The sequence below is a fragment of the Anoplopoma fimbria genome, chromosome 2, assembly GCF_027596085.1.
Source record: "Anoplopoma fimbria isolate UVic2021 breed Golden Eagle Sablefish chromosome 2, Afim_UVic_2022, whole genome shotgun sequence".
Taxonomy (NCBI): Eukaryota; Metazoa; Chordata; class Actinopteri; order Perciformes; family Anoplopomatidae; genus Anoplopoma; species Anoplopoma fimbria.
The window spans coordinates 13350280-13376207 of record NC_072450.1 but is presented as its reverse complement, the minus strand read 5'-3'; the positions used below and the strand labels follow the sequence as shown (position 1 = coordinate 13376207).

The 25928-nt window shown below is 39.3% G+C and overlaps 1 protein-coding gene across 3 annotated transcripts in view; it reads left to right on the top strand.

Moving 5' to 3' along the window:
* LOC129107070 (MAM domain-containing glycosylphosphatidylinositol anchor protein 1) overlaps positions 1–25928 on the top strand; it is a 179557-nt gene that overhangs the window by 101300 nt on the left and 52329 nt on the right. For all 3 annotated transcript variants that reach the window (XM_054618452.1, XM_054618436.1, XM_054618444.1), the window contains exons 5-7: positions 11011–11207; positions 12327–12459; positions 25595–25864. In XM_054618452.1, coding sequence (XP_054474427.1) covers positions 11011–11207; positions 12327–12459; positions 25595–25864 — 600 coding nt within the window. The remainder of the gene's footprint in view (positions 1–11010; positions 11208–12326; positions 12460–25594; positions 25865–25928) is intronic.

Below are 25928 nucleotides of genomic sequence, written 5' to 3'. Positions count from 1 at the left end.
AAACAAGCCTGCAAAACCTTTGCAAGAGCTCCAGCCTGAAAATAACCCCAGTGTCCTTAGAAAAACATGTGGAAGGACAGAAAAACTTGAAGAGACACAAACAGATAGATATGTAAAGAAAGCTGTAATAAAACCAGAAAATAAAAACAGCAAAAATGAAATGGGTATCCTGTGGGTTACATTTTGTTAAAAGGGAGCTCACTCAGCACTTTGTGAGTGCAGGCAGGGCTGGCGGTGGCAAGTACCACAGAAATCAGTCTGAAGAGAAGGCAATAACCTCCACGGGCAGGTGGGGTCATTCTCTCTCAAAGCGTTGGCTATGCCCTGTGGGCAGTTTGCAAAGTAACACTTGGAGACCTGTTGGTGGTCTGAAAAGGCACATTTTGGCTCAGAGTAGATCCTTCAAGGGTTTTGCTTTTGCAAGGGAGGGTCTTTGTCCTTTCTGTCATGTCACACTTAGATCTTCCCAAACTCTCTCTTTTAGGATTGTGCTCTTACTCGGTTGGAAAAACAAAGTTCTTGACTCATATGTAACAAAATATGGGCAACTGTAATGGTCTCTATCCCAAAAGACACACAATTAAACCAATAGCATTTGTAAACATCGTCTTGCAAAATAGGAAAGACTAGGACAGCACTCCTAGATAGATAACATTTTGACTTTTTAATATTACCACAAGGACATTTCAGGCAGGACGCCCTTCTTCCGTATTCTGGCAATTAAGCTATATTAAAAAGTCAAATTGGAGTGCTGTTCTATCTTTCCTTTTTATCATCTACATTAAGGACCCAGAACCCAGTCAAGGTCTAATTGTGAGTTGAGCGTGTTGTGTTTTAATTTGTAGCAGATATGTAAAGAGATAAGAGCATTGGAGCTTGTTATACAAAAGATCATGTTAGTGTGTGTGTGTGTCCTTGGGTCTGTGTCTGTGTGTTTATGAAGAGTTGTGATGGGTGTTTCAGTAGCTTTAATATCATCGTTCCATAAAATGTCATCATATTTGTTTATTTACTCATCAGCTATATGTGTCCTTCTTGTATATTGCACCAATTTATATATAGTATTTCACAGGTCAAGTCAATTGAGTTGTACTCTGACACAAGCATCCGCTGCTGACCTCATAATATTGCATTACAGTGAAAAAATCTGTCTTTACTGCGACCTTTGACCCAATGAAGCATTGTGATGGTCAGAAAGGCCATGTATTAAATTCCCTTATGTCCAGAATACATCAATGGTTAATGTGGCTTCAGTACATTTAAAAGATATCTGTACCCATTCTCCTCTCTCCCAATGGTTCACAAGGTGAAACCTGGACTACTCAGGTCACAAATATTGTATAACATGACCTCATTTTTCTCCTGAAACGTGATCTACTCTTATTTTTTATTTTATAGAGTAGCATAAAAGGCAGATATGTGATTTTATTAAAAGTTAATACTGCTTCTTCCCTGTTGTCTCAAAATGTAAATGTTTAGCACGCTGTTAGGTAATCACTGAGTAAGCCACTGGGTTAACAGTGATGTGCTCGAGGGCATTTTGGTCACATTTGTTATTAGCTACCACTGAGAGCCGCTCGACCTTTGACCTTCCGGTTATTAGATGGTAAAGATAGTGGGTTATACTGTCGCTCGAGGTCTTGAAGAAGTTATTGTAAAAGGATGACAGTATTGGTCATTGAGTTATATTTATAGCAAAGGTTGCTGCCCAGTATTACCACATGTGCATGTGGTGTCTCTTTTTATTAGACCAACTTCAATAGTATTTCTGTTCACAAGCTATGTAGGTGATGTCCGCTGACCTGACCTGACCTGACCTGACCTGTCATTCTATTTTATACTCATCACTGTCTCATGATACCGGATTAGCTGTTATTTAACTGTTTCACAGCTCAAATGATAATATTATTTTGGTCACATTTTCCTCACAGTGGAGCTGAGGTAATTTAGATTTTATACAATGTTTAAAATTTCACTTTTGACTTATATACTCCATCTAGAAAGGGCCTTCCTAATTTAACATCTGGCTATCACTATTAAAGCTAGGGTGGGTAATTTCTTTACTGGCCTGCCACCGCTCATGTACACTTTGACCAATCAGAGCGAGGCTCCGATTCTCCGTCCTAATTTAACATCTGGCTATCACTGCTGCATTAACAGTGCTGTTAATAATTGTGCATGTGTGCATGTGAATAGATAATAAACAGAACTACAAAGACATGAAATGCGATCTGGCAAATAATCAATGCACTTCATCCAAAACCATATTCATTATAAATGCATTTGGGACACTAACTCACTAAGTGGAAAATTAGATAATGGATATAAAGATTAGTAAATGGATGGTTTAATTGAGGCGCAGTGGATGTAGACAAACCACAAGTCCACTCACTGGATACGTGAGAGTTAATAGCTTCCAAGTATATCCTTGCCCTCTACTTACAGTAACTCCCACATCTTTGTATAGCCAGCTTATGGCTCTGGTAAGAAAATACCTCAAGAACTCTGCTTGTAAATTCACATTGACTCTCTGAGAGTTATACTGATATATACTTTTTGAAGCTGGTCATACTTGCTCTTTAATCTTTTTAATACCCCAAGGGAATGCAATCGCCGATGTTGTATAAATGTGTAAATAAGTTCTGTCGGACTTTTAATTGAATGTGATATTCTTCCACCATATGCGCTCCACAAAAATACTTGTAATGTAATGTTAGAAGGATGTAATGATTAATTTAGTTACAGTTTGTAAAAACATCTTCTACATTGTGTGCTTAAGACCAACTACTAAAAGAACACATTAAAACCTCTCACTGAGGCTGGTGATCAGTTTGGTGCATTCTGTGTTTTCCAGCCTGTTGCTCCCTTGGGAGTTACCAAGCTCCTGTTCATTTATGCACACCATCTCTTGTTAACCAGCAGACAGGAATCCACACAAGTGGTCTAGATTTGTTTTAAAATCATTTTTTAAGATTATTATAAGCGCAGCAGCAGCAGCAGCCTATACCACTGCGTGTCTGTTGTGTTTTCAATATGCACTTTTGCCGTGGTCCACAGTGATCTGCATGTCACAAAGCTAATTAAATACACAGCAAGCCCAGGGATTGGGCACTACACGTGTGTCCCCTGGTTGCGCCCCCACATCGGTTTGTTTGTGTATGTGTGCTTGTGTGTATGAGAGAGAGAGAGAGAGAGAGAGAGAGAGAGAGAGCAAGCACTGACATAAGTGTGTTTCTTTGGCCACCTTTAAGGGGCAGCTACCCATGACTCCTGATGTTATCATACTGTGTTTCTTAAATCTGGCATCAAAACATTGTTCAGACTGATGCATGGATCCCAGCTGTTACCCGGTGATCCAGGCGTCCATGTGACCACAAAAGAAGCAAGAAGGGCATCCTTTATCCACTCTGTTCCCCATAGATCACTTCAGAAAGCCCTTACAGGGACACGGAAGGACTTTCTTGTTTTAGCCCTCGGGGGCTGCAGCTAGGGAACTGAGATTCATGTGTTATTTTGGCCCTGAGGAGTGCGTTATTTGTATTTGTCGCTGAGCGCATACTTGTGTGTAGGCATCTGCATGTCTGAATGTCTGTGCCCATATTATTGCATAACAGAGTGCAAGTTTTTCATTTGTGTTTTTCACGTTTGTGTTATTTTAGCCCGTAGGCTGAGCGAGTGAACTATGCCTCTTCGTCCCTTAACACCCTCTTGCTGTCACCGTCGCTGTGCAGCTACACTGTCACACTCAGGGTAAATAACCGTGCCCAAATTAGTATTTTTATGGCCTAAAATAATAGAGTCACACCATCATGAATGTTTAATACCATTTCCAAGGCTCTTTGCTGACAAAAGCATAATTAAGGCTTGTACATAATGCACTGGCTCAACGGAAACGCGTTTTTCAGCAAATTTAAGATTGTGAGTTTTGGCGACAAATCACTATGTAATTGTTCTTAACACAGGCTGCTGTGTCTTGCTGTTAAACCTAACAATACAGGGTGTAACACCAGATGTGACTTTGGAATGATAGCTGGAATGATCTTCATATTATTTGTATTGTCAGGGAAGTTAAAGGACAATGCAGCCAAAATACAAAGAATCATATGCCCAGGTTGTGTGCCAAACATAGAATGTTGTTTTTTTGCAACAACTATGTTCATCTATGAAAAAACTTTTTTTAAACAAACCTACAGAAGGAGGCCTGCTTTGGTTTGTTATGAATGAAAATGGCACATTGTTATTACTGCTGCCGCATTCACTCTGAAATTCGGTTATTATTCATTTATTGAGCTACTTCATTTTTTACCGTAATTTTCTGGCCACTTTCCTCCTGCTTCCTTCTCTTCCTTTTTTTCATTCTTCATGTCACCAACTGTGTCTATTAATTTTTCTAATTAATTCCTTAATTAATTCTACATCTTCTTCTTTCGTTGTTGTTTATTACTCTAACCAGCTTTTTCTCTCTCTATAATAGATCTCTGGTAGTTTTCTTATGCGAAGGGCCCAGTGCATACTTAGACAAATCAAATTGTTGCTGTTCATTACACCAATAATTTATTGTAGATCCAGTTCCTCTGATTAGATCTAAATATTTAAATAATGCTGGAAAAGTCTCACCTCAGTATCATATCTCCTCCTCTCTTCCATTTTTTGGGCTAATTTCTAAAATCAATTAAAAAAAAGACACAAACAGACCAATGATTAGCAGGGGTTCAAAAGGCAAAAAAAAGCTAAGAAAACATAAATATATATTATACACTCAGCAGAGAAGATCTGCCTAAATCAATCTTTACTTCTCAACATTGCATGTTAAATACAGGCAATGTTCTCGTTATTTCCAAATGTGGGCCTCGTGCATGTTTTATGTCCTCTTTAAGGCGATGTCTATGAGCAGAATGCTGAATAATTGACGAGACGCGAAGCTGGATCAAACAGAAAGTCTGCTTCTGTTTGTGCCTCTCTGTATGCACATGCTGTTCTCTTTGTGCGTGTGGCTTTGTGCACGCATTAGTGTTTCTGTGGTGGATAGCCTATAAGACTGTGTTTTCAATGTGGTGTGTGTGTGTGTGTGTGTGTGTGTGTGTGTGTGTGTGTGTGTGTGTGTGTGTGTGTGTGTGTGTGTGTGTGTGTGTGTGTGTGTGTGTGTGTGTGTGTGTGTGTGTGTGTGTGTGTGTGTGTGTGCAAGAAAAAGAAGACTCAGAAATAGTTGGTTGTTTTTTCCGTAGTTGGTGTGATGATTGCTTATTACTGCAGACATGAAAAATGTTTGGACTTGTTGTCTATAGAAACAGATTTTTAGCTGTTTTCTGAATGAGGAACTCGATAATTTGGTGGCTTTTCAGCAGTGATGTTCTTTTTTTTTTGATTAAGTCCAAACTAACCATCAGAAAACACTGTCTTTATTGTCCCTGTCACAAAAGCTGGATTTATCTCTAATGCTTTTTACGAATTTATTTAACATCAGAAGGCTGTTGTTTTTGACCATTCCTGTTCAAACATGCTGATAATAACAATAAAGTGGCTGCATACTTACATATCTGTGAATCCTATCTAGACTGATGATTAAATTCCCTTCTAGCAGTGAAGAAAAATTGTTGCTTTGGATAGATTTGGACATGTTATTAAAGTCAGTGTTAATGGGTGATGAATGAAAGTTGTATGAGATCATTGGTGGCCCGACCAAAAGTCTGGATTTGTCATGAATTTTGGCTCATGCCTGCATGTTCCCCTGAGGATGAATTACATTTTTTTTCCCAATATTTTGGTTTATGACCAAATACTTGCAAAACTAATGACATTCTCGTCAGCCTCAGCTGTACTTTGTGGTATGTGCTTATTGGCAAATGTTAGCATGCTAACATGCTAGATTAATGAACATGGTGAACATTATACTTGCTTAGCATCAGAATTTATTAAACAAAGCTATCCTTACTCACACAATCACATCTCACACAACCACACACACACACGCACACAGGGCACACCACACCTTATTCTCCTCCATTGCACGCTCACACTCAATTGAACCTGTCATCTTCTCTTTGGTCCCCTAATGGCCCTCTACCAGTAGAGAGCTATTAGAGTACAGGACATGTTATTGGAAATCAAAGAGGATTTGGAGACCAGGGCGTCCTCCTGCAGGGGAAAGCACCCTGCAGAGGTCAACTTGTTACAAAAACACTCGGTCAACCCTAACCGCTCAGATGGATTGCTTCTGAGTAAATCTCTGTTTCCATCCTCGCCATGGTTACTCTGGTTATTTTCGGAGCAAATCAGGAAGAGTAATTTTAAAGAACCGATGGCATGCATTCATAATCCCTATTTAATATCTATAAAATATACTGTACATACAAACAATTGTCTGTGAAATTAAATTTATTTCTTCAACATTGTCAGTCAAGATGAAATCTACACATCAGGGTTTAATGGTTTGGAAATCAACAAATAAACTCTTAAAAGGCTTTGATGGTTAACACAGAAAAATTATGTTTTTGGTTCCTTTTTGCCGTGCATTCCCTCTTACTGCATTCGCTAGCGGCATAGTCACTAGACATCCAGAGTTTGTAATTCTGATCACAATCCTGATCCTCTGATTCCTCAGATAACAAGCAAATGTTTGTACAGCAGTCTGTCTTTCTGCTCGTTAGGGTGCCTTGAAGTTTTATATCAAAACAACAAACATAATTTTCAAGTGCAAACAATTAGAATACCTGACCAAAATTGCACTCTGTCTAACCCTTCAGGGAATAACTCTTCTGTTTATATTATATATTTTTGGTATAATTGAGCTGAACTGAGATTTCCAAATATTCTGAGTAAATACAAGTACACTAATTGACGGTGTTTATCTCTAATGATTAAGGGATTTCTTTAAGAAGCAGCTGAATCTAGTTGCCTGATCAAGCCAATAAAATAAATAAATGAAGCAGGTCAAATTTATTGATAAAATGTGATATTTAAACCGAGGTGATTGCCAATATGTCATTGTTAAAGAGCTAAAATGACATTAGCTAAATTGGCAGTTTTTATGAACATTACAGTTTTCCAGTTTCCTGCTGCTGTCTGACTATCTATTGAAAATAACACCCAAGGATCCAGGTAACCTTGGTAACTTAGGGGACCTTGTAGATTTGAACCCAGTTTGGGACTTTCATAGTCTAATACAGTATTATTTTTACTTGACATCCTTCCAGTATCTTACAATGTAAACTACTATTTAAATAAAGCACAAAAACCTTGAAGGAAAATATGCTGCACACTTTTGTGTTAAAGTCAGTAATAATTGAAAATACTACTGGCCAGTCCTGCAAATAAGCTGGTTTTTAATATGTGACTGTAATAAGTGGAAAATAACCTGTTTATATCTTTAATAAAATATAAATAAAATACAAACATTGTTTAACAGATATTCTAGTCATTGATAATTTAACACGAAATAAAAGTAGCATAAATATGTTTTTTTTTTAATAACAAGACAAATCTGTCCCCTTAATACCCCAAATAAACAGCTATTAAAACATGATATAAACCAGAGTAAACATGTAATGGCGTGTCTCTGAGGACAGACATGAATCAGAAATGATTATTTATTCTTAGTAGCAATCATTGGGCTGGAAAAGGCTGGGGTTACTTTTCATCCCACAGTATTCACTTCATAAAATATATTAGATTTTGTGCTCACTCCGCATGTGTTTGTCAAAGCTAAGGGTCACACTGTGAGGGAGAACTAAAATGTCTTTGTGTCAGCACCACTATGTGTTGTCTATGTGGAAAAAACAATGCCAGACCCTCACTGCAGCTTGAAATTTGGAAGCTTAGATGTGCAGTACCTTAAAAGCTGTGGCTAACAAAAGCAGCATAGTGCAACTGATCTAAGCTGTGTGCAAAGGCAGGACATTGGGGAAATCAGAAGCTTCATTAAAGTTTCATATTGTGTTTCTGTACACTTGCAGTTTCATCTTGTGTCTCTATTTACTTAAGGGCCCAAACTGAGTAAAGTTAGACTCACCCTGGGAGCTTGGATTGTAAAAGCTTTAACAACACAATTGCCATGTGAAAAAAATGCTGTAGAGGGATCGTCAAAGGTTTAACCATGAATCTTTGAATATAAGGGCAGCAGAAGGAATTGTGTGTGTGTGCGTGTGTATGTGTCCCAATGGGTTGTTTGTTAGATATTAGTTTAGTTTTTGCACTGCACATTTATATACGTTGATACTGGCAGTATGAATGAATTCTGTTTTCCAATGTTTGCTAATAATGCACTATTTATGCCATATATGATCATACAATGTGGAGTGAGTTTTTTTAGACTCTAGTTTTTTTGTCCTTTTAAAGGTATATGATGTGCTTGGCAATCTCTGTGTCTGTATCCGCTTCTGTCTGTGTCAATCTGTCACTTTTCCACTTTCTCCACATTCACCACATTCGTAGTGTCAGGAAACAGACAGGATGACAGCAGATAGTCACTCTCACTCACACACACACACACACACACACACACACACACACACACACACACACACACACACACACACACACACACACACACACACACACACACACACACACACACACACACACACTAACACACACACTATCGGGGCATTAGTCAGCTAGTATTCCCCCTGCGCTTTAAATGATCTGTGAAAATCATACAGATCTCCTGTGCAAGTCTTGGACGGATACTGACACACAAACGTACGCATGCACATACTTTTTGTAGCAGGATGCTTGCTCTTTTGCCAGATTTCTTTCACACAAGCACACGTGGTAGATATCAAGAGGCAGTGCCCAGGTTTGATGGCCTGTTGTTGGCAGAGCTGGCTTTTATAGAGGCTGGTGGTTTTCTCTGTGTTAAGTTTCCTGCTGGGTCTTTTGTCCCAATCTGTGGTTTGTCGTTTTATAAATGAGGGTGTCCATGGGGAGATGAAAGGAATGGAAACAGGTGAGCACTTCACAGATCACAGCAATGAATCATGCAGAAAATCTCTAATGACAGAGACACAAAAATGCTTCAGTGCATTAGAGTAAGCAGCTTAGCCAGGCCACACGCAGTAGACGAAGCTCAGATAAAAAAAAATTAAAATGCTGAAATTTAGAATAATATGTAGCATAATAATGTAGCATGCATTATGTTCTATTTTAGAGCTTTTTTTAAAAGGTGGAGATGTACATTTTAACCATTTAATATATGAACAACCTTTTAATAGAATTCTGCGGTAAAAACTTATTTTCGAAAACCACTAGTTTCTTAAAAAACATCGCCGCTTTAATTTAGTGGATTACAAAGCAATTATGCAGGTCATCGAAAGTCTAATCTGTTTAAAATTGCATATTCATTATATATTGCTTCATTTTTAGCACAGGTATTGTAACAAACACAGTATTAATACTCAAATGCATAGAATACATAGAATTATAACGTTAAAGCCCTTCAACAAATTGTGCAGCTTTGATTCTTTGTTGACGATGATTTGATGAAACATCTGTGGACATAAGTGTTCACATGAAAGCTTCAGTGTCGTAGCCATTCTGACTCACGCTTCTTTCCCGTCACATTCAAGCAAAGTTTCTGCACACTGTACCTAGCTCTAAGGCACGCAAGATACTTTTATCACATCCTACAAATTTGACAATCTTACCATGCCCTTGTGACTCACCTCTTATTTGAGAAAGAAAGCTGTAGTCACAAAATTCACCTGAAAGAGTTCAAGTTGCCTCTGCGTGTTTGTGTGCCAGTCTTTACCCGGAGCTCTAACCTTCAAACTACAAAAGGGCCCTGATGCTGTGCTGAGGTTTCACACACACTTAGATGGAGGTCCAGATGTGATTGTGTGTGTGTGTGCATGCATGTGCTTGTGTATGTGACACAGCCCTTGTGTGACAGCTGTGCCCTTTTGTAAGGAACTCAAAAATCAAGCATGCTTATCCACACAATGTATTTTTTAAACGTCGCAACCCAAGATGTATTAAATACACACACATGGGACCCTGCTGAACATAGTATCTGCACTACCGGCTCACCTCTTTTCTATAGCTTGCATCATGCCTTCTTGATAGAGTGCTGCACGTTTGACATCGGAGAAAGGAAGTGAGGGACAGGGGCAGAGAAGAGAAACATGGGAAGGAGAGAGGTGAAATAGAAAGGCAGGAAAAGTGGAGGAAAAGGCCACCCTGCTGCTGGCATAAATTGTTTCCATGATGTTTGAAGTCCGCAACATTCCAATTGCGCTGCAAAGAATTGGGATTACACACACACACACACACACACACACACACACACACACAACAACTCTGCCCTGTAAGAGATAGAGGCAAGGAGTGAGGAGGAGGGGATAGAGAGGGAGGGATGGTGATGAGGAGTGAAAGTGGCAGTGAGTTTTGGAGAGATGGCAGAAACCAGGGGAGAGCAGCCTCCATGCTTGTGACAGCAGCTGAAATCGTATCCACTGGAGGAAAAGGGAGATGACACTCCCATGAAGGAAATGCGCAGGGAAACGAGGCAAGTGGGGGGGGAGAGATAAAAATGGCAGGAGAAATATATAAAAAAGAAATAATGTGTGAGAGCGTTACAGCCAGAGACGGAAATGGCAAAACACAGATTGTTTGGACATTTGTGCTCGTTAGAAGGCATGATCAATAGGCAGCTGTTTGGACGCTTTTTGGCCAATGTGGGAGGGCAGTTCAGCCAACAAACAGCACTTGTTTGCCCTTATTTACAGTCGTGTCCCAGTTACCAAATCTCATCCATGCCTCACAAAAAAGTGCCAATGTTTTGCACAGTAAATGCAACAGCAGCAAACAAGCTGAAGGTTATTTTATATTTATACTTTGAATAATTTGTGATTTTCTAAAACTGTACCATGTGGTTTTCTTGCTTTTTATTTTGCTGTGTGGCACAATAAGGCCTTAATGAACAAGCTTCTGGTGTGATATAACCGATACTCTCCCCCTACAGCAATACAAGACTCCTCATGTTTTATCTTTTGTTCCCTTCGCTGTGTTTTGCAGACCTTGACCCACCTGTTCTGACGGTGCACCAGACCATCAGCGATGTGCGTGGCAGTTACTACCAGGAGAAGACGGTGTTCCTGCGTTGCACCGTCAACTCCAACCCTCCCGCACGATTCATCTGGAAACGCGGGAACATGCTCATCGAACAGAGCAAGGACAACGGAGTGGACATCTACGAACCGCTTTACACTCAGGTACACACAAACACAGTGCAGAGACACACAGCCAGGGTTTACGTCACAGACTTCCTTCTGCACTCCTCTCAATCCTCAATTCATTCACTTTAAATCTATCGCTCTTTTATTTTTATTTTTTTTCCAACCTTCTCACATTAATGGTTTACTCACGCTGTTTTTGCACTGTGGTTGGCTTGTGAACAGTTTACCTTAGAAAGAAGGCCTGTTCAGAAGAACACATCCATTGTCTGTATGGCTTTCCCTAGAATAACATTAGCAGCTCTGCTCTTTATTTGATTTGGCAAGTCTGTCAACCTCAGCCAAAACTCGCTGTTTGATATTATGTCATGTTCGTCCAAACACAACATAGTACTCATCCTAAAAACCTTTTTATGTTGTGATGTTAAAAGTGAAAGGAACTGCTTGAAAATACAAAAAAGTGCTAATCTTTATCAATCGTTAGCACGATTGCTCCCTTTTTCTCCACTTATCAAAGCATCAGTCAGCCACAAAGCAGTGCCCCTCGAGTTCAATTAGCCAGTCAGCAGAGCTGTTCCCGGGGCTGCCTAAGACAATGTTGGTCCATCAACCACTGCAGCAGCGAGACAGTAATACAGTATCAAACGCAACGTCTTGATCTGACATTTTTTTTATTGATGTTGAGAGTGACATTGTTTTTAGAATAGTCATGGAGAGGATGGATGGTTTTAGCTTTTTATTTTGCACCGACAATCAGATCACTTTCATTTTAATAATGCTCCCATGTGAAAGCCGTTAGAAATTCATCATTCATATTACTCTATATGTAGATTTGAGACGCTTCAGTTGATAATCAGGGCATGTCAGACATACAAACACAGTATTGGCTTTTGTGTGTGTGCGTGCGTGTGCTTATCTAAGTGTGTCTTTGACCCTGTTTATCACAGTGCGGCTCATCAAAAATTTAAGTGACTTTTACACAAGATTACAACCCAGTTTAGAAAAGACTGATCTTTCTCATTGATGTCATGTTATGTGTTATGAAAATGAAATGTGCTCCTATTAGATTCATCTTTAGATTAATGTTTTTATGCACGCGTTTCATTTTTTTCTATTTTAGCATGATGTTGTTTTGTATGTGCGCTTCATCCCATCTAGGGTGAGACCAAAGTGCTGAAGCTGAAAAACCTCAGACCCAAGGACTTTGCTGATTACACGTGCCAAGTGTCTGTCCGCAATGTGTGTAACATAGAAGACAAGTCGGTCACCTTCAGGCTCACAAATGCCACATGTAAGTTTTTTGATTGTTAATTTGAAGACAAACAAATGTACATGCCTTCACAAAGATTTTCTCTTCTGCTATCAATTTCATGCTTTGACTTTTGCCCTGGCTTTCTTTGATTCTCTCTTCTCATTGGACTTTTCTCTGCATGCTCATTGTCTCTCTTGCTGTTCCTCTTATTGTCTTACGTCCTTTAATCTAACTCTCTATGTCTTTCTTTCCATTCTTTCCCTAAGTTTTACCTCCACCCCTTGACTCTGAGATTTGCCCGCAGTCTCTGTATCTGGTCGCTTGCCTCCCAGTGTGCCATATTGCCTATCTGTCTTGTTTTTCTGTTGCTGAGAGCTCATCTCAGGGCCGTCAGCTGTAATTCAGTTGTCACACTCCCTGTTATCTCCAATTCACTCTACAACGCCCTGTCCATCTCCACGCCACCGTTCGGCAACTCTGTTACTTACGACAACATTGTTGCCGTTGACAAACCTGTCATGTTTGTTACAGTCAGACTGATATACCACAAGGGAAAACCCTCTGCTTTTTCTATTGTGTTTATTTTTCTCTTCTCCTCCCCCTTTTTTCTTTCCTCATTTTCTAAGTGCCAGACAGTCTGTTGGCAAATCTTGCATGACAATACAGTACCTTATAGTCTTTTATATAAGTTATGGGAGAGAGAGATAATTGGTTGCTCTGTGTATTCAACCGTAAATCAAAATCTGCCAGGGGCTCTTAAAAAAAACGTGGAAACAAATCAGGATAAACAGCAAGGCAAACCAGGGACTCCAAAGTATTTGATCAAACGAAGAAGGAAATACTAAAAAGCCAAATTATTCTGGCTGAATCATTAAAAGATCCAAAATGTCTCGACCACTCTAGGTTTTTGTCTGGGAATGTTACAGACTTCATTATTATATACATTAATTTACAGTAGGTGAAACGCGTTTGCTCTTTTGATGATTTAACCACAGCAATATAATAATTGATGTTTCCTTCCTCGTTTTTAAACGTTTTTGGAGTACCTTGAAGATTACCTTCATGTTTTCATTCGGATGCACCTCGTTTTGAAATTTTATGAAAATGCGTCCCACATGCTTCAAGAGCCATTTGAAGATAGATTTGAAGACTGTCCAGGGCTTCTTATCTTAATCCAGTATATTTCACAGTCAGAGGGCCTGAATAGATATGCACTGAAAATGTGGATATAGCAAAGTTGTAATGTTTGCTCCAACTGAAAGGGTTAGAAAAGCAGCCTTTTGACCAAAACGTAGCTTCTTTAAATCTCTAAACTGGTGGAAAAAAAATGAAAAATTCATACTACCCTTAAAGCAATAGTTTCACATTTTGGGAAAAACACGTATTTCATGTCTAGAGTTAGATGAGAAGATCGATACTCTCATATCTCTCGGTTAAATATAAAGCTACAGCCTGTTAGCTCTGCTCAGCACATGGACTGAAAACAGCCTGGCTCTGCTTGTCCATCTAACACATCTAAAGCTCAGAGATTGACACATTTTAAATCAACACATTATGTTAGTATGTATGTATGATAGCTGTCAGCAAGAAATCAAATAATTAAGACTCTTAAAATGTAACACTATTCCTTTAACATCAAATTGCCCTTGAGCAATGCACTAGACCACACCTGTTTAGAAGACAGTTGATGATCTGTGCTGATCAGTTTTCATGCTAATCTGCTGTTATTCTCATGCTGAAAAATAGCAGATCTGAATGGGATGCAGAAAAAGGCAATTAAGTGGATATTCCAAGGTTAAAAAAAAGAAACAGCAAAGTCATCGGCCCAGGGTTCTGTAACATTACAGTGTTCTTCATAACAAGCTGTAATTTAAGAATCTCTTCTCATTTGTATCAAAAATATCATATAGAAATGTTTCTTTAATTCAAAATGGTTGTAAGAAAACAAAAATAGAAAATATTTAAACTGCATTGCAGTTATGTTTCACACTAAAGAATAAAGAGAAAAAGGTTTGTTTTCTTTATGTTTTTATGATGGCCACTAGTCTCCATGACTTTTACTTTTTATTTATAGACTTTGCTCTGAAGAAGAGGTTATCAATTGGGCAATAAGGCCTCTTTCAGATAAGAGATAAATGTTCCCATGAGTCTCCTAAAGTGAGCGGAAGGTGGGAAAGATAAAAAATAAACTAACTCTGTGATAAAGTTAGGAGGTGAGAAAACAGACTCTGGAAACTCAGTTTGAGACTGTATGTGAAAAAAGGAGTTAGAAAAAAAGGAGGAAATGAAAGACTGAGAGTAAATCAGACAGAAAATGACAGATGGACATGGCTTGCTAAAATGTTCCGGAAAAACTGAGTGATGCTAATGAATCATACTCAGGTGAATGAGACATGCTATATATTATAGCAGAAGACATATAGGACCAGCAATGATGAATTATGGATTATAATTAAAGAGAGAACAGAGACTGACCAAAATGGTAAAAATAACAAGAGTCTAAAAGATTTTGGAACTTTAAGTCTGACACAGGTTAAGGCTGACTGACTGTGCCGTGGTGATGATGTATTTGGACACATGAATGGATTTTGAATGTACACACATTTAAAATTTTACTCTAAAAGTGTAAGAATAGGGCAGCCTATCCCTTGCTCATTTTTGGTTCATTAGCCCTCAGATAAATGCATAACCTCTAACATGGTGTTTGTACAACAGTCACAAAATTGTTGCTGAAAATTAACAGATAGGAAGGAAGCAAGGACAAACAAGACTTAATGCTCTCGCTCTATGTGATAGGTGTTCGTCACTCCCATTCCCTCTGTCTTCCTGTCCTTCCCTCTTGGAACTCCTGCAGCAGAGATCAATTGTTTCCATGCTAACACACACACACACACACACACACACACACACACACACACACACACACACACACACACACACACACACACATTCACACACACACACACACACACACACACACACACACACACACACACACACACACACACACACATTGAAACACACACACAAACACAGCAAATAAAACAATAAATATCTGCCTGGTGCTGGCACACACTGGCAAAAGCTTGCCAAAACAGCCAATCTGTCTGGACCTCACAGTCTCACAGTGACAGAAAACACACTGCTTAGTGAGAGTGTGTGTGTGTGTGTGTGTGTGTGTGTGTGTGTGTGTGTGTGTGTGTGTGTGTGCGTGTGCGTGTGTGAGAGAGTAGAGGATGTAAAAATACAATGTATTGGTTTAACTGAATTTTCTCTGTTGCTTAGAGTCCAAGATAAGAAATGTGTAAGTCTGAGACACATTTCTTAAAATAAATACCTACCAACTGCATTTACATGTTTACCTAGACTGTACACCCATTGCCATAGACCTCACATTTTCCTACCAGACTGAAAAACTAGTATAAATACAGTAAACACACTAAAATGTTACTCAAATGATGCATTGAAAGCTAACTAGTTACACCAAGCAGCGGTTAGGTGCAGCTCGCCCCAATAATTACATATTTCTTTAACCGGAAGGCGTGTTCATATGTTTCTTGGGTGAAGAAATTCTTTGTACCAAATGTCAACATGTCACATGAGTCACAGGACTCAAGCAGCTGTTGATCCCTGAGCTCAGGGTGGCTGTCACAACTTTCCATATATATTGCATAGCAGCTCACCCCAGGCTGCACTTCGCCACAACTGCTTGGTTCAGACTATATAGGCCCAAATAAATAAATAGGCAAAGTGGGAATAAAGTTATACAGAGTTTAAAATTGTTCCGGCTACAGGAGACAAATAACACTAAGTGTAAACATATTAATGTTATCACAGAAAATTTCATCTCAAATCTCTAAAATAACTGAAACGAGAGATGAATGGGTAAACATAGAACAGAAAGAAAATTACAAATACAGAGCAGAGATAATAAAATAGATACACAGAGGGCAAAGAGTAGGAGAGAGATAAACAGACAGAAGGGCATACATGATATAGAGAGATTGTAAAAGAGGAAAACAAACAGCGGGTTGCTGTTTTGTTTTTTATCCTCTATAATATTTCTCTAATGAACGTATTTTGTTATTCCCCACTGAGCTCCTTTTTGTCCTTGTGGCGTCAGTCACTTCTTAGATTAGATTCATCCAACTAGGTCACGCCATCACCGCTGATTCACCGCGCTGGGACAAGGGGATTGATTGATTTTTATATCATAATCCCAGCCTGGGATTTGAGTACGGGGCTTCTGCCCTCCAGCAACTGCTGACAGCAGGTAAATCCTCTTCCCCTGCCTCTCATAAAACGAACACAGGGGCAATGCTCCGTCGCTCGTCATGTTATTTAAAGTGGTGTAGCAAAGGGGTGGAAGGGGTAATGGAACAAGGCCTGGACATGTGGAGGGATGGAGCGAAACACTAGATTGTATTAGATTGATTTCCACCATAACTGAATGTGAACTTTTGATTTTGCCACATATTGTTTTGATTAAAATAAATAGGAAAGATGTGCATGAATGAAAAAGAAAAGTCACAACTTAACCAATCAGTTGCAATGTCACAAACTACAACATTATTTTTAAAAGTTCTCTAAGAACATCAGCCATCAACATGCAGGTCATTTCCCCCTTTCACACTTAGCTGAAGCCTGAATGAACAGGTCTGCTTTTTTTAAGTAGCTAATTTGACATAATTGTACAACAGAAAAGATAGAAAAAAGAGGACAATAATTTATTTAACCAATTTGCACCATAAGGTAAATTATTAATCTGGCCCTACATGTTTTCTAGTAATGAGCGCCTTTGGATGTCTTTGTATAATAATATCAAAATATATGTTTAAGTGTACTCACTGCAATGGAATTGTGCAACAGTCGACCTGTTCGTTTGACAAAATGCCAAATCACAGAAAAGAAATGGTGATATTTCTGGAATTAAGGTCGGTGGCAGCTATGTTGGACCAAAGACTATATATAATCAGGTCACCGTGAAGTCACCCATTGGGTTGTGGGTTACGGTTTTTGAAGCCTTGAGTTTGGCATTTTGGCCTTCGCCATCTTGTTTATTTGCAACCAGAAGTGACACGAAGGGCTGGAACAAGTACAACAGATCTCTGAACAAGACTTTTTTAGGCCACCAAAATGTAACAGTTAACTTTCATGAACTGACAACACACTGTGAAAGAGTTGAAGTTGTAAGAAAAGGCACATAACACACAGACATGACGACGCCATGGTAGCCACCTGTCAATCACAATGTAGCCCGCTTAGCGTAAATTTTTCCCTTAATGGGACAATAATTTGCTAATTGAACATCATGCTGTATTGAATACAGTCTAAAATTAGGGATTAAGGGTCATAAACCCATGTTTACAATGTTTACTGAGATAATTAATAAATGTAAGTATGTTCATTTTCTCATAGACTTCTACACAATCAAACTTATTTTTGCAACCAGAGGAGACGCCTCCTGCTGGCTATTAAAAATAATGAAAGTTTAAGGCACTTTCGCATTGGCATCACTTTTCTGACCTGGAGGTCGCTGCATGTGTTGAACAAAAGTAACAAACACACACACTTACACACCATGATTTAAAGCTGTTGACAACCTCTGAGCGAACTGTAAATCTGAACGATTGGAGAGTTGATTCAGTCTTTTATTGATTACTGTAACTCTTACTACAATACACCTTCACAATAATATGACAGTCGTACAAGTGTGTAATATATATGAAGAGATCGATGAGTGGCAAATCCTATTGCGTATAAATTCCCCCTTGAAAAGTTAAGGATCGATGGGCAATCTGCAATAACCCTTAGTACTGTAAAACATCTGCGGTAGGACCTTGTACTGCATCTGTGCAGTCAGTTTTATGTGAGTCTATAATCCATGTCTGAGAGTGGTCATGTGGAAGAGAAAGAAAATCTGGAAAAATTATAGATAAAAAGAGAGGGAGAAGAAAAGACACACCTTTGACATAATCTAAAAAAAAATTATGTATTTAAAGGGTTCACCTGTTACAAAACTTACTATTTGTTTATACTTTTGATTTGTTTATTTCCACATATATAGCTATATGACTAACAGAACATGTGTGTCTGGGCTTTTGGATGTTAAAGCCTCCCACATGGACTTTTACACTGTTCAGTTCCTAAATGTCTCCACCAGGACATTTCTCCACTGGTCTCAAATCCAGTCCAGTCAGGGGATCAGGGTGGGGATATACAGCCACACTGGCTGGCAAGAATCAATCTGCTTGTGAGGCTGCTCTGATCATTTTTTGCGAAGTTACTAGAGAGGGCTTTAAGAATCTCAGAATTTTAGCTCTGTGCCCTCTTCGTTTGACCTTTCCAGTTTCAAAACATATTGCTTTAATGATATGAGATAGCATGCAGGCTCTTTTCAACAGCACTCTGATTTACACTCATATAATTAAACTAACTCATACCCATGACCTGCACTGTACAAGTGTTAGATACCAATTGCAGTGTTGGGAGTTAAATTGGCAATATTCTGGTCACAATCTGTATCTTTAAACTATTTTTGTAATGCAGTCCAAGTCCTTGCCTCTGATAAAATAGTTCAACCTGTTCTGACCTGAAACTACTGCCTCCAACTGACAACATTAAAATGCATTTAGTGTAAAATTGTTGGGTCATTTGTATTCATGGACATGTGAATGCATAATCATGCAGGTCTGCGGTTTCTTTCATTCTGTAGTGGTAAATATTTGCCTCTATAGTAATCGCTTGCAAGTCCTTTAAGGATAGCTGATATGCACGTATGTACCTCAGTTTCCAGATGAACAAACACAAGTGCTTACACACAAAGGCTACTCCACTATGATGTAAAGATGGACACTTTCATGCTGATGACTGAGAGTGTAAAGAGGGAATATTTAACACACTCATTCATGTACACAGGCAGACACACACATCCATAAAGACTAACTCTTTCTTACCTTATAGCCAGAATATTGTTTTGTCAAATCAACATTTCTTTTGTCTGTACTGTTTACATTTTCACATGACTTTTTCAGTCATAAAATAACAGTTGTAATTGATGAATAATTACATCTGTGCTTTAACTGTGCCATGTCATGAATACCTGGCCTTTTTCTTTATCCTTTTTTTTTTGGTTTTATGTCATGACGCCATTAAAGTTGACCTCTTATAGTCCACCTGTCCACTGGTAGGGTAGGATTAAGAGAGAATGATTGGTTTTGAGTGATGGTATTAGAGTGAGGGTTGTTTTTTTTCTCTTTTATTTTAAATTAGGGCTTAAAAGGTTACAATCAATGTCCTCAATTTTCCATTAATCATAAACAACATATCATTCCGGGGTTAATATAATCCCTCAAGGTCAGAGTATGGGGTTGGGCACCATGCAGTGCACTTAAAATACTCCTCACATTGCTTCAGGGTATTTTGTCTACATGGAGGTAATAACCACCGATCCTCTATTTCCCCAAAACACACCTGGATCGTTTCCTCCTGTTGGCACCGTGATCAAGAGACACCTTTTGGTTGCTAGTCGGCCAACATGCCCCCTCACCATATTTTTGACTGACGTTAAGGTGTCACCCACTGTTCCCGGGTATCTAAGCCTTCAATCTTTTATTTCCAGCTGACTGCCCCCCAAGAACCCACCTGCTTTTACCTCATAGATACGTTAAATCCTGAAAATCGCATAACGGGCAGTACAGCATGGCAGTGCAAGAGAAAGCAAGTCATAGAGAGAATACAGGGAAAGAATGAGAACCAGGTATAGAGACAGGGGAAGGTTAAAAGACCGATATTGAAGATACAGAGGTGACAAACTGACAGAGGGAAAAAGGCAAGAGAGGGAGTGGGAAAGTGTGAGCTTGGTAGAGAGAGGCATTTGTTACCTGGTTGTAAACCGCTGCGCTGCACATAAATCCCATTACATTGGGAAGAGCGCTGGCTGATCCCACCGTTGCTGTCACCCACGCATCCCCAGGAAATTGAAGCTATAATTCTCAAATCCTCACTTCCTCCCTCCTTGCTTCACATGGTGTTCTCTCTTATTTTGTTTTCTCCTCAGACTTTCGTGAGCTGCACTTTTGGCTTTTTATGATCTTTTTATTTGTTCGTTCATCTGTTAATTTGAAACACTTGTTTAAACCGTTTACATTAACACTTACCTATAGCTTATCTACAGTCCAATTAACCTGACATCTTTTATATTCATGCGGGACACCAGTGCACTCAGAGGGAAACTAAGTGAGCGGCATACATATACTCTTTGACTTTTCAACTTTAAAATGCCAGTATAATCAATATTGACAGCACACAGGGCTTTAATATATTCCCAATTGCCCTTATACTCTATTTTACTGTAACTGTAGTTAACAAACAGACATGGAGGTTCCATGGAGGTTCGTTGAATACTTGAAAGACTCTTCAGGCCCACAGGGGTTTACTATCCTAGCATTGTGATTTGATACAATGGAAGTGGACAGTGCTATTTATGTGCTGATTGCAGTTGTTACACCAGTGAAATGTCTTGTCAGCTTCAGGGCCATCACTAGTGAGATTAACTAAAGAGATGCCCCATTAGTGTGTGATTTTTGCATGCTCATTTTTGTCAGGCATGTACGAGTCTACAAGCCTGTCTGTGTGTGCGCACGGCATGCGTGTGTTCTTGTCATAGTAGAAACAGCCGTCGGTAAACTAGTTTGTTGAGCCTCTGTGCACCTTTTTCATTACGGCGATTGCAATCTGTTAAAAAAGAGATTAGATGAGAGGATGTACTGCATAAAGTCTATTAGAGGAATGAATTGCTTCCTGTGCTCTGTGGGGTCGGTCTCACTCTCACTGAGGATTAACTCTCTCTCAGCTCGATAAGCCTGGATTCTCCTCTGTCTTGTCATTTAGAAGACCCGTTTGGAGTACACTCCTATAAAATTCTCCCCAAAAAATATTTAAAACCTTAAAAATGCACCAATGTTAAACAAGTCAATATGTTTCGTGGTAGACAAATGTTTTGTTTAAAAACTGAACATAAAATAGTAACACTTTTTGACAAGTCCATGTCTAAATAATGCATAACTAACTGAATAACTTGCTGAACTTATGTTAAAAATAGATTCATTCATATTGTACCATCAATGGAATGGCTCAATATAATAATGGCATTGCATTCATATGATTAACACTCCCTGGATTTTTTTATTTAAAATGAGTCACTGAAGTTTTGATGAACATTAATTTATAGGGTGATGTTATCATGATACATTCTGCATTAATCATAATGCACTGATCCCTAAAGCAAATAAAAAAACAGTGATGTTGAAAAGACATTGAAACGTATGTCATTTTGTTTACATGTCCATACTAGTTAAAATACACATTACAAACACATGTGCACTCACATCTCTGAATTATTCAGCTAAAAATGGCAGTAAGAACTGAGACAAATATGTCTTGATGGGTAAATGTCTTCACGATCATCTCACACCTGGTATTATGAAGGATCAGCAATTGACTTTGAACTTCTTCCCTATCTGTCGACTACAGAGGTACTCCAACAATTAACCCAAGACTCAGATCTTTTAGGACCCACACACACAATTTGTGCACTGCTGTGATGAAAAGAGAGCTTAACCCAAATTAATACTGTATCGTAGGATCTGCTTGAATGTATAAGTGTGTGTGTGTGTGTGTGTGTGTGTGTGTGTGTTATTTAGTTTTATATCAAGCAAATTTTAATATACAAAATAATTGGGAGAAATTTATGCAACAAGTTCAGTAGCCAAGTGTTTTGCTTGCTTATATTTTATCTACAAAATGACCCTGGACACATTTCCTCAACAGAGTATTGCACTATTGCGCTATAGAAACACAAACATTATCATCACATGTGACATGGCAGCTTAATAGAGAATAAATACATAATTCAAAGAGATAGGTTGACTGAGCACATTATAAACAGAATACAGTGACCTTGTTTTTCCTCTATTTTGCTGCTAAATACTCACACAGAGAGGCAGAGTTACACACACAGACACAAAGCCGCACACAGAGCTCAACAGTACCAGCACAGATTAGTAACTCGTGGCCAGTGAAGCAACTCCAGTAGAGAAACTGGGACCTGACTGCTTTGCTTCAGGGTGTTTTTACTGCTGTTGATGAGGGAGGGGGAGACCTTTCTATATAAACTTCACCAAAAATATATTTGTTGCCACTCGAGTGATTTAAAGAGGTGGCATTTTGGTCACAAGCTAATTTCTCTTAGTTAGCCTCCTGTCATCCCATTTACACACTATGGCGAGATATACAAAGACCTATCCCAAGCCCCTGCAGACAGGACTGCCACCTATGTAATGTGGAGTATTTTTAATGGTTTATAAAGTGCTCAGTTTTACATTGAACTAGACAGCATAACCATAAAACAGGTGTTTCGCCAACGTAAGAATGTAGGAAACCCTGTTTGATACTGTTTGAAACAATATTGCAATATTGAGAGCCTTGATTTACAAAGAGGTTTTTGACAGCACACACAATTTACTGGAATCATCATGGACAAAGTAGTCACTTAACAACCATTTAGTGGTTAATGTATATATATATATATACGCTCAAAAACACTTTCACATTACATATAAATTTGATTCTGTGTATAAAATCCACTGAACATGGAAAGTTAAGCATGCCCTTGAGCCTAGGTTGGTTTGTGTTGGATGGAGTCATGATGAATGGTAAACTTATTTTAACGACTAGGGAGCGTGTTTGCATTCTATGACCATCTTAGCACTGAATATGTTATTTCCACATGCTACACTTATTGAGAACATTTCCATAAGCCACAGATTAAGCATGTCATATGCCACAGTAGTGCCGAACGCTGAGCCCGTGCACATCTCTCACCAGCTGGAAAAGTTACACACACAAACACACACACGCACACACAACCACTAGTGACATACCTGCTGAGAGAGGAAGCCTAAGAGTCAATAACTCATTATACTGCTGGATTTATGACAAGTTGACTTGAACCCAGACTTTGTTACACTTGGCAGATAAGATGTAGATACAAGCTTGTGTAGTGTATTTCATTAACGCAATGAAAAAGTACTTCCACAGACAGGAACAACCTCTTACAACCTCAGCCTAATTGACGAAACTGAACCATCAGTTGGCACATATTAGCTGTTGTTTACTGACAACTCTCTTGGTGGTGATTTTAAAATTAAACAGTGTCTGTGTCCTTTTTTTTGGAGTTACTCTACTCTTATATACACTGAACAGTTAATTGGTGGATGTCTTGGAAAGGTGTCTTATGAGTATACTACAATCAAAATAATCTCTGCATTTTATTTTCACTCTGTATTTGGAAATTGTGCTGACAATACACACTGCATAATGCCATTTAGTTATCAAGGTGTGTGTTTGTGTGTGTGTGTGTGTACGTGTGTCTGTGCACTTTCATTGTAGGTCCCTCTTTCCAAACCTCCTCTTACATGATTAATATCCTTTATTTTCCCTTTTAGCCCTATCCTGCTTTAGACCTGTCTTTTATTCTCTCCTTCCTTGTCAGTTGCTCAGTACTATACCATGTAGTGTGTGTGTGTGTGTGTGTGTGTGTGTGTGTGTGTGTGTGTGTGTGTGTGTGTGTGTGTGTGTGTGTGTGTGTGTGTGTGTGTGTGTGTGTGTGTGTGTGTGTGTGTGTGCCCAACGCTCCCACTGCTCTGCCCTTTTTGGGTATGAAACTGCTGGGGTCCAATCGATCTCTGTCTGGAAACAGGATTTTCCCCCCTCTGCAGTTGCATTTTGGGTCATCCTGTATTTTATCATATTAGGTCAGTCATAGGAAAATGACGGAGTGGCCTGGGGAAGATTTTGGCAATACGAGAGTATGGGAACGAGACATGAATTACCTGTGCTTTACTGATTGATGTGTACTGAGGAAGGGCAGGAAATTCACACACCCTTACATAAATGCACAATTGCCCACAGGCACACACACACTCACACTGTGAAAGAAATTGAATACACTCAGGCAAATATTTACACTTTTTCACATACTACCTTATATTTGCAGTCAAAACTAATTTATAAACAGCTTTTTGCTGATTTGGTTGGAGGTCAGGTTTTGCCTGTGTGTCTTGGGATTTACAGAGTGAAGTGGTGATCCTCCATAGACTGCCGTATTTCCTGCCCTTGAAATATACATAAGTGTTTCTGACCATTTGGGAGTTCATTGCTGCTCAAGATTCATTTATTCAAGTGTATGCCCGGTCCTCAGGTTCCGTTTTTTCCAGATTTTTACTTTGGCCAATAAAGCAAGGATTGAGTTTGATACCAAGTAAATGCAATTACAGTAACCTGCTGATACATTGAAAAACACTAGCTGAGGTCTATATAGACCAGGAGGCCAAACCACTCATTTTAAAAAATTGCTTTTGAGGTGCAGAGCCTCATATTCAAGGTGTTAGGGGGGGGAATCCTTTTCCCTTTTAAGATGAAGTTATGTTCATTATATTATATGCACACAGTCACAGAGTAGCATAGCACATACTAAAAAAACTTGCGCAGTGCCGTTACGTGATTTATGCTTGCTGGATCTGCGAGGGCCGCCCGGCCCCTTAGCGGGGGTTCCGTGAGGCAGGTTTTCACCTGTCCTAGCACATCCAACATTTTCTAACTAAGTGTACACCGATGGGCGGAGAACTTTGAGGAGCTTTGATTATGTCTGTTTAACGTAAGGTAAACATCAGCTCATTTCTGTGCGTCCGTTCTTTCCGAAAGTATAACCGAGGCTTTAGGTGCGCATTTTTTGACGCTTACAGCATTGTCGACAATCGTTCCTAGCTCGTTGATAAAAGGGAAGTTCAGTCAATGAGCTGCAGCTGGATGAACGGTTCTCGAGATATTCAAAGGACATTCCGGCAGACAAACAGAGAGACAGATACTCACCTACATGCAAAAACCCTCTAACCATCCTGCAATCCCACTAGGAGACCATCATTTGAAAGTATGTAGCAGATTACAGGTGCAGAGACAGTTAAGATGATTATTTACAACATCTAGGTGTCAGTTAACCACCAATCTTGTACAACAGTAGCAAATCACAAGAAAAACTGTTTCTGTTCCATATAACCACAAGGAAAGTGATTTTCTCTCCCTGTTTTCCTTTCTTCTCCCCCCCCCCCCACAGCTCCCCCAATGATCCGGCTGTCAGTGAACGACACGGTGGTGGTGGATCCTGGGCAGGATGTGCTCTTAACTTGTGAGGTGACAGCAGGTTTCCCCCTCCCCACTGTGGTGTGGTCGCGTTACCCAAATGACTTTCCCCTCAGCGCCCAAGTTCGAGGGCCAACGCTGATTCTGCGAGCCGTCACTCCGGCTGACGCAGGTTTCTACAACTGCACGGCTGTCAACAATGTGGGCAACCCGGCGCGCAAGAACGTCAATCTTGTTGTCAGGAGTAAGTAATACATGTGTGTTCTTGGCCCAAACTTGACCTGATTTCTGCTGTGCTGATCCAGCAA